Source organism: Rhinatrema bivittatum, chromosome 2 (assembly GCF_901001135.1).
Source record: "Rhinatrema bivittatum chromosome 2, aRhiBiv1.1, whole genome shotgun sequence".
NCBI lineage: Eukaryota > Metazoa > Chordata > Amphibia > Gymnophiona > Rhinatrematidae > Rhinatrema > Rhinatrema bivittatum.
Window position 1 is genome coordinate 435,220,299 of NC_042616.1, and position 14,638 is coordinate 435,234,936.

The 14,638-nt window shown below is 42.3% G+C and overlaps 1 protein-coding gene across 4 annotated transcripts in view; it reads left to right on the forward strand.

The window, feature by feature from the left end:
- CDH12 (cadherin 12) overlaps nucleotides 1-14,638 on the forward strand; it is a 2,479,035-nt gene that overhangs the window by 2,438,936 nt on the left and 25,461 nt on the right. For all 4 annotated transcript variants that reach the window (XM_029590315.1, XM_029590316.1, XM_029590317.1 and 1 more), the window contains one exon: nucleotides 4,626-4,877. In XM_029590315.1, the coding sequence (XP_029446175.1) occupies nucleotides 4,626-4,877 (252 nt within the window). The remainder of the gene's footprint in view (nucleotides 1-4,625; nucleotides 4,878-14,638) is intronic.

Sequence of the window (14,638 nt, forward strand, 5' to 3'; positions counted from 1 at the left end):
CTATCATTTCAATATAATTTATATTCTAGTATCACAGTGCTTCACTAGTTATCCTACTTCCACCAGGTCTTTGAGATGCATATTATATCTGCATCTTTATTCAGTGCCATTCATTCCAAATCTCCAATCTTCTTTTTTATACTTCTGGCATTCTTATACAAATAATTCAAAGTATGTTTTTTAATTGTATGCACAACCTGCCTAGTAGTTGAAATGGGTAGTTTGGAACAATTTATCTCCATATGCTCTTTACATAAATGCATCTGGCTACTTCTCCCCTATCTCAGCCTCTGTAATGGGTTATAGGGATGTGCAGAGGGACGCCATATGTTGCATTCGGGATACCTATTCGTCGGGGGGGCAAATACGTTGCATACGTCCGTATGGCGCCCCGATACGGTTTTACGTCTAATCCTATTCGCTACCCGGCTAAAATTAAATTAAAATTTTCTAAGATGGCCCGCGCCATCTTAGAAAATGGCGCGGGCCATCCATTGCTCCTTCCATATGACAGGGGCTGACCAATGGCACCGGTAGCCCCTGTCACATGGTAAGGGCAAAGGGCCACGGCGCCATTTTGATTAGTGGCAGCCGATGGTCAGAGAGGGAGAGATCGCTCCCAGGACCCCTGCTGGACCACCATGGTTTCAGTAAGTCTTGGGGGGATCAGGATGGTGTGTGTGTGGGGGTTGTAATTAAATAAGGATCCCTCAGTCTGGACTATACACTCCTGATTGGTTGTTCGCTTTCTCCAATGATTTAGTTAGATGAAGCAGATGTCTATAATGTCTATAATATGCTTTTTTCCTGTTTCCCCTTGAATCCTCTTTCTAGCCTCCCACCCAATCTGGCATAAGCAAACAAAAAGGTAAAATTTAAAAGTCCTATGTGCACCAAAGCCAAAAGATACACGTAGAAGTTAGGCCGGTGCGCACACATGGATTTTAAAAAGTGAGCGAGTATGCATGGATCGCCTGGTCCACGCACAAACATTTTTTGGCAAAAAAGGGGTCGGGCATAGGCATTCCTAGATTTCTCAATGAAATCTGTGTGTAAGTATTTACTCGTGCAAGGGTGCGCTGGGGTCCTCTACTGTGTAACTTTACTTCTGCTATGGATGGTGTGTAAGTCCTGAAACAAAGAAAAAGTAAAGAGGTTAGTGGGGTTTTAAGGGTTGGGGCTAACAGGGTAAAAGGTAGGCTAGTTAACTAGGGGAGTTAGGAAGTCCTATCCTTTACTGGGGTGAACTGGGAATAAACTGGGGAAACTGGTAATTGCATCGGCGAACGTCTATTAAATTCCCCTCACGCAGTAGAAGCGGCATTGTGCGCACATGTATTTTATAACATGCGTGCATATACACGCATATGTTATAATATTGCCGCTTCCTTTGGTGCAAGCTGGCAAACACATGTACATGTGCGCCCATGCTGCTGTTTCAAAGCTACCATTATAACTCTCTCATAATCTCTTTTCTCTCATAAAAATTTCCCTCTCCTCCATTTCCCTCTCAAACACAGACACATCTTATCGCTTCTCATCCTCCCACTCCTCTTCTTATCCCCCAATGATTCCTCACTCAGCTCCTCCTAACTTCCCCAATATGATTCCACTTTGCTCTGACTGCTCCAGGTTCACTTCTCTATCATCCTTCCCTGAATGACAGAAGTGGAGGGGCTGGTTAGGGAACAGATTAGCTCTTCTTTGCTTTGCTGTGTCAGGCTTCAGGCAGGCTGCCAGGGAGGGGAGGGATCAGGAAGCACATGGCTGTTCTATACTAAGTGAGATTCTGCACAGCTGAAAGGAAGCAAATCATTAGCCAGCTTGCTGTTCTCAGATTTTTTCTGTTTTAAACATAAGTCTACTGTGCCTATTGATAATTCTAGGCCTGAACACATGATGGATTGAGCTAAGACTACACACGAAAATTAGCCATTTCTAGATGTCAGGACATCGGATGCTGGTGGCCAAATTGTGATCTTAGTCTCTACAATTCAGTAGGTCCCATCACCTTTAATGTTAAGCCACCTAGCTCATGAAAAACATTTTATTCCTTCAGTCTTATTTACTAGGGATGTGCAGACAAAAAGTTTGCGTTCATAAGTTGATAAGTTGAAGGTGAGGGTCGATTTCGTTCAATATGGACATATGGAGAATCCCATAAGTTGAGGGTCTGTCCATATGTTCACCGGTTCCCTAAATAAAAATTTAAACCCCTCACCCTCCTTAATCTCCCCCCAAGACTTACCAAAACTCCCTGGTGGTCCAGCGGGGAGTCAGGAAGCCATCACTGTTTTCCTTTGTGAGGAGGCCCCCCCAAGCTGGCCAAAAGTTCCGGTTGGGTCCAACGGGGGTCCCGGAGCGGAGGCGCGGAGAAACACGTGACGTCCGCGTCACTCCGACGTGACGCCGACATCACGTGCTCCTCGCAAAGGAAAACAGCGATGGCTTCCTGCTCCCCGCTGTACCACCAGGGAGTTTTGGTAAGTCTTGGGGGGGTCAGGAGGGTGGGGGTTTAAGTGTTTATTTAGGTTCAACGTATTCAACGTAGCTACGTTGAATAAGTTGAAAATGTGATGCGTTGCGCATCATCACTTTTTTTAAGTTAAAAAAAAAAAAGTTGTGTTTTACATATGCGTTCAAAACGAATGCACACCCCTATTATTTACATAAATAATTGAAGCTAGATCAAATTTAACAAGAATCCTTTCTATAGTCATGTAAAAGCTCCCGTACTGAAAAAGTATATTTTCCTTGCAAACTCCTGAAATGGTGATAAGCATCAGTTTCAAGAAATATATATTTAGACCTTTCATTGAAATATTAGTTGTCATTTAGTTGGTATTATTAATTTAGCAGAGTATAAGAGGAAAAGAGAAATTGTATGTATTTGATGCATACTGTTTATAAATGAATTCTTTGAGAAATATTAACTTTATTTTCAACACATTGACTTTCACAAAGAGGTATGTCTTATTACAAAACAAACTGATTTATTTGTTTCTTGAATTGGTAATTTTAATGTCTTCTTAAAGTTACTTTTTGTTTGCAAATGTACTCTGCACATTTTATCCACAATAGATATAAAAAGTTAAATTTATAAAATAGAAATGGAGGGAATGAAGAAGAAAGTAAAGCTAAAAAAGTGGAAATAGACATTTTTGGCACTCATGCTGTCAACTGTATATGATGTCTAGAAACATAGAAACAGGTAGCATGCAGCAGATGGAAGATGCATATACATTTATATTTTTTAAATCATGTAATGCAATATTTTAATCCACTAACTCTGCAGCCTAATTATTTGACCACAATACACTCAGAGAAACTACTACTTTTACAAATACAATATATATGTTTATTCAAATCAAATGTATATAAACATCTATCTAGACAATTAAAATCTGACTCACCAATACATTACTCACACATCCATCATTCATACCAAGTTTAAAACAACATATAACACATATCAATACATGTAAACATTGTGTCTCCAATTAATTTTTATACATTCAAATTCTTTAACATTTTCATTTATATTTTGATCCTTTATTTTATATCTTCCCTCTAGCTTCTAAATTCTTCTGTCTTTATCTCTGGAATTATACTCTAATCTCATTTGGGTTTCATATCTTGTATCAACAAAGATATCTTCCTTTCACCCTCTCACAGGGGCTTCCGGGACTAAACCAAAGTTGTAAACTCAGTAATATTTCTTCAACTCTTATCCTCCGGCAACAAGCCGTGATCTTACCAACTCCAATCCTTCACAAAGAAACGCTCACTTGCAAATCTTTACTGCCTGTTGCCGGAGGATGGGAGTTGAAGAAATATTATTGAGATTACAACTTTGAGTTAGTCCCTGAGGAAGCCCCTATGAGAGGGTGAAACGAAGATATCTTTTTGTTGATACAAGATATGAAACCCAAATGAAATTAGAGTGGTGAGGACGAAAGTTCTGGTAAAAAATAATGATTTAAATTTATTGAAGAAATGGAGGTTATGAAAATCTACAGTAAAGATTTTCAAGTGAGCGTTTCTTTGTGAAGGATTGGAGTTGGTAAGATCACGGCTTGTTGCTGGAGGATAAGAGTTGAAGAAATATTATTGAGATTACAACTTTGGGTTAGTCCCTGAGGAAAGCCCCTGTGAGAGGGTGAAACAAAGATATCTTTTCTTCATTAATATTGTGTATTATTATTCTGTATTTCTAATTTTATTCAAAGTAAAAAAAATACTTTATTATGGTACATATTTTTTTGAATTGCATTTGTGTCAGGTTGAAATGAATAAAATATTTGTATATGAAAATAATACAAGAAAAAAGTTCCCTATTCACTTGTAAAGAAAAGTATATTTTCTGTTTTCTACATCAAAATATTACCTGTAGAATTAGTACATAAGAGTGCCTTGCTTAAATATAGCTTGTTTTAAATTTGGCTGATCTCAGAGTGATGCAATTGGAGGGGTTTTTGTTTTTGTTTTTTTTTTTTAGAAAATATAGCACATTGTAAAGATTATACATATACATTCTAGAAGCTAGAATGATTTCCCACTGTTTACTATACAAAGTTTCACGTACTAAGTCAAGCACATAATAAAAGCTCTATCTTGTTTTACAGACAACACTGCTGGAATTGAGGCCAGGAAGAATGGATACAGCCGCAGGCAGCAAGAGTTATATTTCCTGCCAGTTGTGATACAGGATAATAGCTATCCTGTCCAGAGCAGCACAGGCATGCTGACTATCCAAGTTTGCAGATGTGATTCTGATGGTGTCATCCTGTCATGCAATGTCGATGCAATCTTCCTACCTGTAGGCCTAAGCATGGGAGCTTTGATAGCAATCTTGCTTTGTATTATCATACTTTTAGGTTGGTTTGACCCTTTTTACATAAAGTATGTCTGATATTATGCATACTATAGTATACAACAATAATTGATGTCCCTGCATCGGTATTTAATATATTGTTCCCGCTTAGCTTCATTGTTACCTGACAGGATCCCATTTTTTCAGGACAGGCTGATCCAGTCCTGGTATTACTCTATGGAATACATGCACTTGTTCTAATTTTTGTAAAAAAAACAAACAAAAAAACAGGAGTACAAGTCCATCTATGCCATGGGAAAAAAAAACAGGGCTGGATCAGCCTGTCCTGTAAAAAAGGAACCAATTAGCAACCCTATTGTGAATACTGTCCTTTGAAATTCATGTTCTCCTTCACTATTAGCATAACTGTTTTGAATGAAAGAATGGAGTTTATTGATTTCACTATATTTATTTTAGAATGTAACATAAGACTATAAGAAATGCAATGCTGAGTCAGTCCATTGGTCCATTATGCACTGCATCTTGGAAGTATCCAGCAGATCCTGATGGGAAGATCCATTTCTTTCTGCTCATCCCAAGAAGTCACAATCCTCAAGTTTACTGACTAAGGGCCTCATTTTCAAAGCACTTTACCGCGTGCGATAAATTCGCGAATCGCGTTAACAGCTGTTAACGCGATTCGCGAATGCAAATTAGTCATTTGGTATTCAGGGGGCGGAGTTGGGGCGGAGCATATGTAAAGCGGGAACCTGTGTATCGTGTGCGGCGAAACAACCGCAGTGGTAGCGCGGCTGCTATTGCGGATTTTAACTACAACACCAACTTCGCGTTATGGACTGCGCTACGGGCCAGAAAAGGATTATCACCATCCACTGTAGTTCTGGACAGCCTGTTGCAGGAGAGAGAGAGAGAGAGCCTTACTATAGTGCCTATGCCCTACATAGGTATTTGAATCCCTATGGGAGGGCTACCTACTAACTCGGGGTGGGGATTAGGTATGAGCGTCGGGGGTTGGGGGCCACTTTTGCATTCCACATGAGACCTACGGACAGAACAGTGGTCTCTAGTGCAGATTTGCTGGCCATCGGAGTGAGGACGCTCACACCAAGAAGTGGTTTGGGCAACGTTCTCTCCACCTAGCTTGATCGACACTCTACCTGGGCAACAACATGCTAGGTGGAGAAAATGTTGGCCAAATCTCCGCTTGGAGTGAGCGTCCTCACTCCGACGGCCAGCAAATCTGCACTAGAGACCACTGTTCTGTCCGTAGGTCTCATGTGGAATGCAAAAGTGGCCCCCAACACCCGACGCTCATACCTAATCCCCACCCCGAGTTAGTAGGTAGCCCTCCCATAGGGATTCAAATACCTATGTAGGGCATAGGCACTATAGTAAGGTTCTCTCTCTCTCTCTCTCTCTCTCTCTCTCTCTCTCTCTCTCTCTCTCTCTCTCTCTCTCTCTCACACGCCCCCCTCGGAGAAAAAATACATTCTTAAATTTGTTTTAGATTTGCTTCCCCACCCGGCCCTGTCTACACCCCCCCCCCTTACCTTTCTCCGGGGATTTACGCCTCCCGGAGGGAGAAGTAAATCCCCGCGCGCCAGCGGGCCTGTTGCGCGCCGGGACGCGACCTGGGGGCGGGTACGTAGGGCGCGGCCATGCCCCCGGACCACCCCAGGCCGTAGCCACGCCCACGTACCTGCCCCCAAAACGCTGCCGACACGCCCCCTAAACGCCGCAACGACCGGGCCCGCCCCCGACACGCCCCCCTCGGAGAACCCCGGGACTCGCGCGCGCCGGTAGGCCTATGTAAAATAGAGATGTGCTTCGTGTTTTGCTACCGGGTCGTTTTTTGACTCGGATACTTCATGGTAAAGTTCGGTTTTCCCCGTTTAGTTTTTTTGAAAAAAAAAAAAAACTAAACGGGGAAAACCGAAACCGGGCCAAAAAACAACGCGGGAAAACAAAGCTAAAAAAAAAAACCCCACCCCACGCATTTAAATTAATTTTAGTACATTACATACACCCCCCCCCCCATCCCGATCCCTCCCCCTCCCCAAGACTTACCAACATCCCTGGTGGTCCAGCGGGGTCCCCCCCGGGTGCCATTTGACCCTCCGTGGTGTGCCCAGTGTGCTAGTGCTAGCCATGCTCAAAATGGTGCCGAATAGCCTCTGAACTACTATGTCACAGGGGCTACTGGCGCCATTGGTCAGCCCCTGTCACATGGTAGGAGAACCGACCAATGGCGCCGAAAGCCCCTGTGACATAGTATGGGCAAAGGCTATCGGCGCCATTTTGATTATTGGCAGCCGACGACGACTTCGCTCCCGGACCCCCGCTGGACCCCCAGGGATTATTGGCAAGCTTTTTGGCCAGCTTGGGGGGGCCTCCTGACCCCCCCAAGGCTTGCCAATAATCCCTGGGGGTCCGGCGGGGGTCTGGGAGCGATGTCGTCGTCGGCTGCCAATAATCAAAATGGCGCCGATAGCCTTTGCCCATACTATGTCACAGGGGCTTTCGGCGCCATTGGTCGGTTCTCCTACCATGTGACAGGGGCTGACCAATGGCGCCGGTAGCCCCTGTGACATAGTAGTTCAGAGGCTATTCGGCACCATTTTGAGCATGGCTAGCAGGCACTAGCACACTGGGCACACCACGGAGGGTCAAATGGCACCCGGGGGGACCCCGCTGGACCACCAGGGATGTTGGTAAGTCTTGGGGAGGGGGAGGGATCGGGATGGGGGAGGGGGTGTTATTATATTTAATGTTTGGGGTGGTTTTTAATTAAAAAAAAAAAAAAGTGCCCCTCTCCCCACACAAACCGGAAAAACGAAGTTTCCCCGAAGTTCGGGGAAAATCCTTTTCGGGTTTCGGGGTCCCCGAACCAGGACGAATTAGGCAATTTCTTTGTAATTGCCTAATTCGTGATAAACGATTGCACATCTCTAATGTAAAATAGGCTCACTGGCGAGCAGGGCTCTGAAAATCCGCCCCATAATGAAGAGATTAAAATGAAAATGTTACCCTGATATTAACTAGTCTTCTTATACAGTAGTTAAATATTATAGGTCAGGTAGTCTATTGACTGACCTAGATTTATCATTTTGCTATAAATTTTGCATGAATAACACCTGTGATAAAAAAGGGGTGTGGCTAGGTTAATTTTTTTAGATACAGCAATGTGTGTAAAATTTATCATACCTGCGATATTTTTACATCATAGACCAAGAAGTTGTAAAACAGTGCGCTCAGCCAGCAAAACTAATAGGGCTCATCACATGCATGTTGATGAGGCTATTAATTATTCACCCCAACCTGCTTTTTTCTGTATATTCTCTGACTTAATATTGGAGGGGTGGGGGGGGGAGAGAGAGAGAAAGACTCTTCATAAGGCTCTCATATAAGTGAACTATTTATACCACTGTAGGAGGGGCAACCAGTAATTCGGGGTGAGATTTTGGTGGTGGCCTAGTTTTAGGGGGAAGGTTTACATGCACAATCAGAGGTATGAACAGTACAGTACATGTAAGTGAAGATTTTATGTGATTTGGATTGATGACAGGTACACAAAGATGAGATTTGTACATTCTGCTCTGAACCAAGCTTGATAGCAACTATGTAGAAAGTGCATCAAACTAGGTTGAGAGTACATTGTATAAATCTCATCTTTGTGTACCTTTCCTCACTCCAAATCATATCAAACCTTCACTGATGTATACTGCGCTGTTCGTACCTCTGACTGTGCATGTAAAACTGCCTCCTAAAACCTAGCCCCCCACCAAAACCTCAACCCCAGTTACTGGTTGCTCCTCCTACAGTGGTATAAAAAGTTAACTAATATATGTGCCTCCCCAGAGACTCTCTCTCTCATGCATTTTAATTTACTCTGCCCTAACTCCTCCCATGCGAGAAAGATTGTAAAATCTGCATACGCATTGCAAGATGCATTATTTATCACATAATAGCCGCAATAAGGCCCAAATGCAATTTGATAAATGATACTGATTATTTGCTAACTCAGGAACAGATTGTATCTTCACTAATTAATGCATATTATTCATAACAAAATGAATAACATAAATTAATAAGTATATAATTATTCAAATAACTTCATGAATTAGAAATAATTTTAGTATAAATAGTATATAAATGTACAGAAAAATTATGATTATTAAAATTATTATTGAAACATGGTAGCTATAGTTAGTAGGGATGTGCATACAAAAGATTTTCAGTTTGGTTCATTTGTCCTTTTTTTCTAAACATTTTTTGTTTATGTTTTTGTTCATTTGTATTGGTAGTTTATTTCCATAAATGCATTTTGTGTGCTTAGAATTTAATTTTATGGAATATTTTCAAAATGCTTTTTGCGCTTAAAAATGCATTTACACAGGTAAATGCACTTTGACTAAGTGGGCTTTTGAAAATTGCTATAATATTTGCCATTAAATTGTCCATAGGATGTATTCACATACGTGCACTTTATAGCACAGTTACCATCAGTGAAGATTTAATGTGATTTGGAGTGATGAAAGGTGAAAGAGTAGTAGATTTGTTCCAAGTTCTCTCTACCTAGCTTCATTGCAGCTAGGTCGAGAGAGCATCAAGCAAGGTAGAGAGAACATGATACAAATCTATTCTTCTTTCACCTTTCATCACTCCAAATCACATTAAATCTTCACTGATGGTAATTGTGCATATGTATGACTGTGCATGTAAAACTGCCCCCCAAAACCCAAATCACTCCCCAAGTTCATAATCCCCCTCTTACAGTGGTATAAAAAGTTCAGATATAAGTGAGCCTCCATAGAGGCGCTCTCTCTCCCCCCCTCCCCTCTAGAACCACAATTCACAATAAAAATGTTTCAGCCAGTAACACAGGCACAACGCACAGGTAAAAGGTGTAGTTATTTCCTGTGTTGCCTGTATTACTCTATTGCACGCTACGCTAACTGAGCTTCATTTACTCCTCCCAAACTCCTCCCACTTGAATACAAATGAAAAATTTGCATACACAATTGGCAGTGCAGGTGTTAGGGCCCTAACACATGCGATAACACCTTAACACATTTTGATAAATGACCCTGTAATTAAGCTCCCACTAAGTTAATAACTTGAACTAATTCCTTTTGTATGCTTTTCAAGATACTCATGTTAGTTATCAGAACCCTTAATAACTTAGATCCAGCTTATCTGAGGAAAAAACTATCTCAGGTCCATATTCAGTAAGCCATTAAGTAGACAACTTTAGCCAGATAACTTGTTCCATATATTCAATGGGATAAACTTCCAACTGAATATACTTTCCTAAAGTTATTTGGCTACATGTAGCTGGATAACTAAAAAGTCTAACTAGGCAGTTAGATTTTTTAGTTGTCCGGCCTTGTGTGGCTGGATTACTTGATACTTAAATGGAAAGGGCCTGTGGTTCAATTTCCTCCTTCCCACCCCCCAAATTTCATATACCTTTTTGGGCCATGAACTCCCCACCCCACATTTTGACATAAAAATAAAAAAATGTCCCAGGGTCCACTGCTGCCACCCCACTGTTGCGTCAGAGGTGGACCCATGGGCCAAGGTGGGGTTGACGCTACCCGTAGGAGGGATCCTACGGGTCCCCACCATCGGCAGGCAGAGAGGGCTGATGGACAGAGGCCGGCTGGCGCTTCACCAATTCCAGCCCTCGTTCCCTGCGGGTTGAGCCTTTGGGTGCTGGGGCCGGCTGGACTTAGGTGGCCTCTGTCAGTGGTCATCGATGGATGGATCGAGGTCAGCCCAGAGACAGCAACTAATGTAGTGATCAGTCTGTACTGGACGAGGTGGAGTCCCGGAGACCTGGGCGCTAATAGGAACAGAGGGCAAGCAAGAGCAGGCCGAAGCCTGAGTGAACCACATCCAGGACGAAGGCTGAAGAGGCATCTTGAAGCAAGCTGGGATCAGGGCTGGCAGCAGTCTGGAAGTAGTAGCAAGTAAGGCTGAGTTCTAAATGAGGAGAGAGTCAGAAGTAGAGTGAAAGCCCTTGTGATTGAGGAAGGTGGTATCGTTTCCTGCAGGTGAATATATAGAGACATCTATGCAATTGGTAACTCCCAAAACCAAAGGGAAATGAGCAATTTGCTAGAAATCTGTCATAATTTGTTGATAGGTATGCTGCTCAACCACACAATAACTGAGCTCTGCCCTTTTCTCTCGCTCTGTCTCTAGGTGGTCGTACCACTTTGGCCCAGTTTGGGATACCTTATTCTGCTATTCTCTGCTTTCTCCCCTATAGATGATAAATGATATCCACTCAAAACCTGCCTCATGATCCCACTGGCAAATCTACAGACTGCAGCAGATGTCTGCTGCAACAGGGCCCAATGGCAGACCAGGGCAATCATCAAGAGAACCTTTGGCCTGCTCAAAAAAATGTTTCCACTAGGGATGTCATCTCTAAAATCCATCAAAGGCTGTGACATCGTTCTAAGCCTGCTACATGTATTATGACCTGGACAAAAGCTGAGGCCTGCCTCCTCCAGATAGACCAGATGATCATCTTACAGGGCCCAGTGATGCAGAGGAGGAGGAGAAGGCATATAGTATGTGTGAGGAGAAATTACAGGAGCTACATTGCCAGACCTACCAGCAGGCTGTAGAGGAAAGGAACAACACTCTGATAGAAAGAAAATTTCAAAGATGAAGGTGCATTTATTTACAAGTCAAAAGTGAGACGTGCATTGCAAACAAATTCATTTTTCATGGCCCCTCCTTTTGAGGGATGGATCTAGTATCTTGGAGTGCCCAAGTCTGATGTGTGGTCACCACTGTGTAGAATTGGTGACCACATTGCCTTCAGAGGCCATAGACACTGAAGGCAGTGGCAATGGGTAATAGCTGCAAAAGAATGCCAGAGGGGAGAGGGGATACTGAGAGCTGATGTTTGTGGGGGCCAGAGGATGAAGACCTGGCAGCCATGGTGTGCCTCTTCTCCTTTGCTGGTGTGTACAATGAAGCCATCCCCATGTCAGCAGAGAGGAATGCCCCACCTGTGGCATCTGAAGAGGAGAGCCTTCCTTAGAGGAATCAGATGATTTGGCAGAGAAGGCATCCTTAGAGGTAGTAGAGCCATAGAAGGAGGAGCTGGTATCAATGGTAGTTTTGGATACACAAGGGTAGCCTCCCATTGGTTTGGCAAAATTACAGCTGGCAGAGGACATACCGAGGTGGTGGTGGTACAAATGTAGGAGAAGGCTACCGGGGAGCATTCCACGCTAACTATGGCAGGTATGGAGGCATCTGCTCAAGCATCTCCCTCCAGACAAGTAATAGACTGAAATTCCTCCTGCAGCATCTGGCCAATACCTTATATCATATGAATAACGAGAAGTGCAGACCAGATTTAGTAGATCCAAAAGTTCATTTAGTATGTAATCATACGGCAACTCCACTGTTCTGTTAATTGTGCTATTCCAATACAGAGTAGGGGTCCCCCAACATGGACCCCGTGTTTTGCCCACTGTGTGGTGTTTGGATTTCAATACCTTATATCACCATCTTGCATTCTATATCTCTTCCTGCACCACTTGATTGAGGAACTGTATGTCCTGCCTAGGCCTACCAGTAGGTCTGTGACACTATCGTTTTGGAGCAACATGTAACTATCAGCTAGTGTGCAAGGCACCTCAACATCAACTTTTGCTGGACTCTTCCCTTTCTCTATCTTCCTTCTCATCAGTATCTGGCTCCAAGGTATCTGATTTAAGTGATTCTCTATGGATTGTCAAGGATTCATGCTATGACAAAGCCTGGATGTGCTCCTCATATGTTGCTACATCCTCTCAGGCTCCTCTCTATCAGATATAGACTCCACAGATTCCTCCTCTTTTGACTCGCTCTGTTCCTCAGGACTGTCCTGCAGCACTCGTTCATGCTACCTTATCCTTCCAATGTCACTAGGTCTTGGCCCATCAGAATCATCTTCTGTGGTATAACCTGCAAGAAGGTAAAGTGCACAATCACCACTGATTCTTTCTATTCCCTTCTTTCTTCTTACCCACTAGATCTAATATGTAGACATGGAGAACAGCTAAATGGGCCACAATCTACAGCTTCCAGCTACTCCAGAAACATTAGTATAGTATTCCTTTGGGTGTCAAAGCTATCCTTCTGCACTTTATTTTAACCTACAAGCATGGATAGAAAGAGAACTGAGAGCTAAGTACTGTTCATGACTGCAGGCTATATCAGTCTTTTGGACCATTGACTAACTGTAAAGATATAGATAGATAGATATGTAGAGAGAAAAAAACTTTATAATAGTTACTGTATGCAAGAACTGGGTATGTCTTTCTTACAAAGAATGCTCACTTTGTTACCCTTGAGAATGTGAGGTGTGCAGCTCACTAACCCCTCCCACTGATATGTTCTCAGGATTATCCATTCTGCTTGGGTGAAGGTTCTCTGGCTGGCTTCTCTGCCATTATTCTGGCTTGTTTCCCTTTGACCTTGCATCTAATGTATTGTCACTTGTGACTGAGGTCTTGCACATTTCTGTTATTATAGAAGATAACATTCAGTTTATGGCTCTTTTCTCTAGGATCCTACTTTCCTGGACTACTTTATATACAAAATGTTCTGGACCTTCTTGACCTCCTTGACAAGAAGATCCACCTCCCATGGCTTGAAGTTAAGTTCCCTAAGCAAGGGTCCCCTTCCTCCAGATGTGGTGCAGTTAGGAAAATATGATATGAGACTTACCCTTAAATACCAAATTGGCACATAAAGTTAACATAATCACATGTATAAAGGGGCAGGTTTTACAAACATAAAACTTACATTTTTACAATTATATAATTGCATTTTTTAGCACAGTACCTGTACATATATACATTTATATCATAAATGTGCATATAGTATATTTTATAAGTTGTATACATGTATTATTTTCTGTGTGTGGAGTTGGCCAATAACCTAAAAATTGGTTATAAAGAGATCAAGGCAATGTAGATTATTTACTAATCTGAAGCCTTTTCCTATCTTTTATATGTATTAGCTCTTCACCTCTATAGCTGTATTTTTATCAGAGAGGTTGAGGCCCTTCAATTACTATTAAATACTCTTCTTTGTTGCTGTATTAAAAGATATCTGTGTTTGTTGCTAGAAACGGTTTCCTTGGCTATATTTACCCTTCCTACTCAATGTGTAGATGGAAAGCAGCAGATGGAACTGACAGCTCTGACTCTAATTCTGGTGATTTCACATTATCTCTAAAGGGTTGCTTTGTGTGGGTCCCTCCCCATTATAAGGGCTGAAGATGGGTAAGATTAAGAGATAATGGTTACATCTTGGACTCCCTGATAGTTCACAGCTGGGAGCTTTAATGAGCAAGCCCTCAAGTACTCCTTTTGCCTAAATGGCTTGTGGAAGACATGGGCCCATGCGGAAGCTCTGTACTGATAGGCTGACCTCCATTGGCAGGTGAGGCTTCCAGGGATACGGTGCCATAACATGAAAATGCTGACATGAGCAGAACATGAAAGCAGATCTTTGGAGATGCATGAAATAACCCTCTGAAGCAGAACCTCTATTCGAAATATGGACCGTATTGGGGTTATAGGAGTTTCCATCATATCTCAAATTAAATGCAAAGATGCACAAAAAGCAAGAAAAGTTGTATTTTATAAGCATAAAAACATATTCTTATGAGTTATACGTTTGGACTAAGACTGATGAATAAAGATAATGCAATTGAAAGCCATGTAAATTTGGCTAGGAGTGCCTATTGTGAAGGTCTTTTTTATAAAGATGAGATTAGAGGAGTTG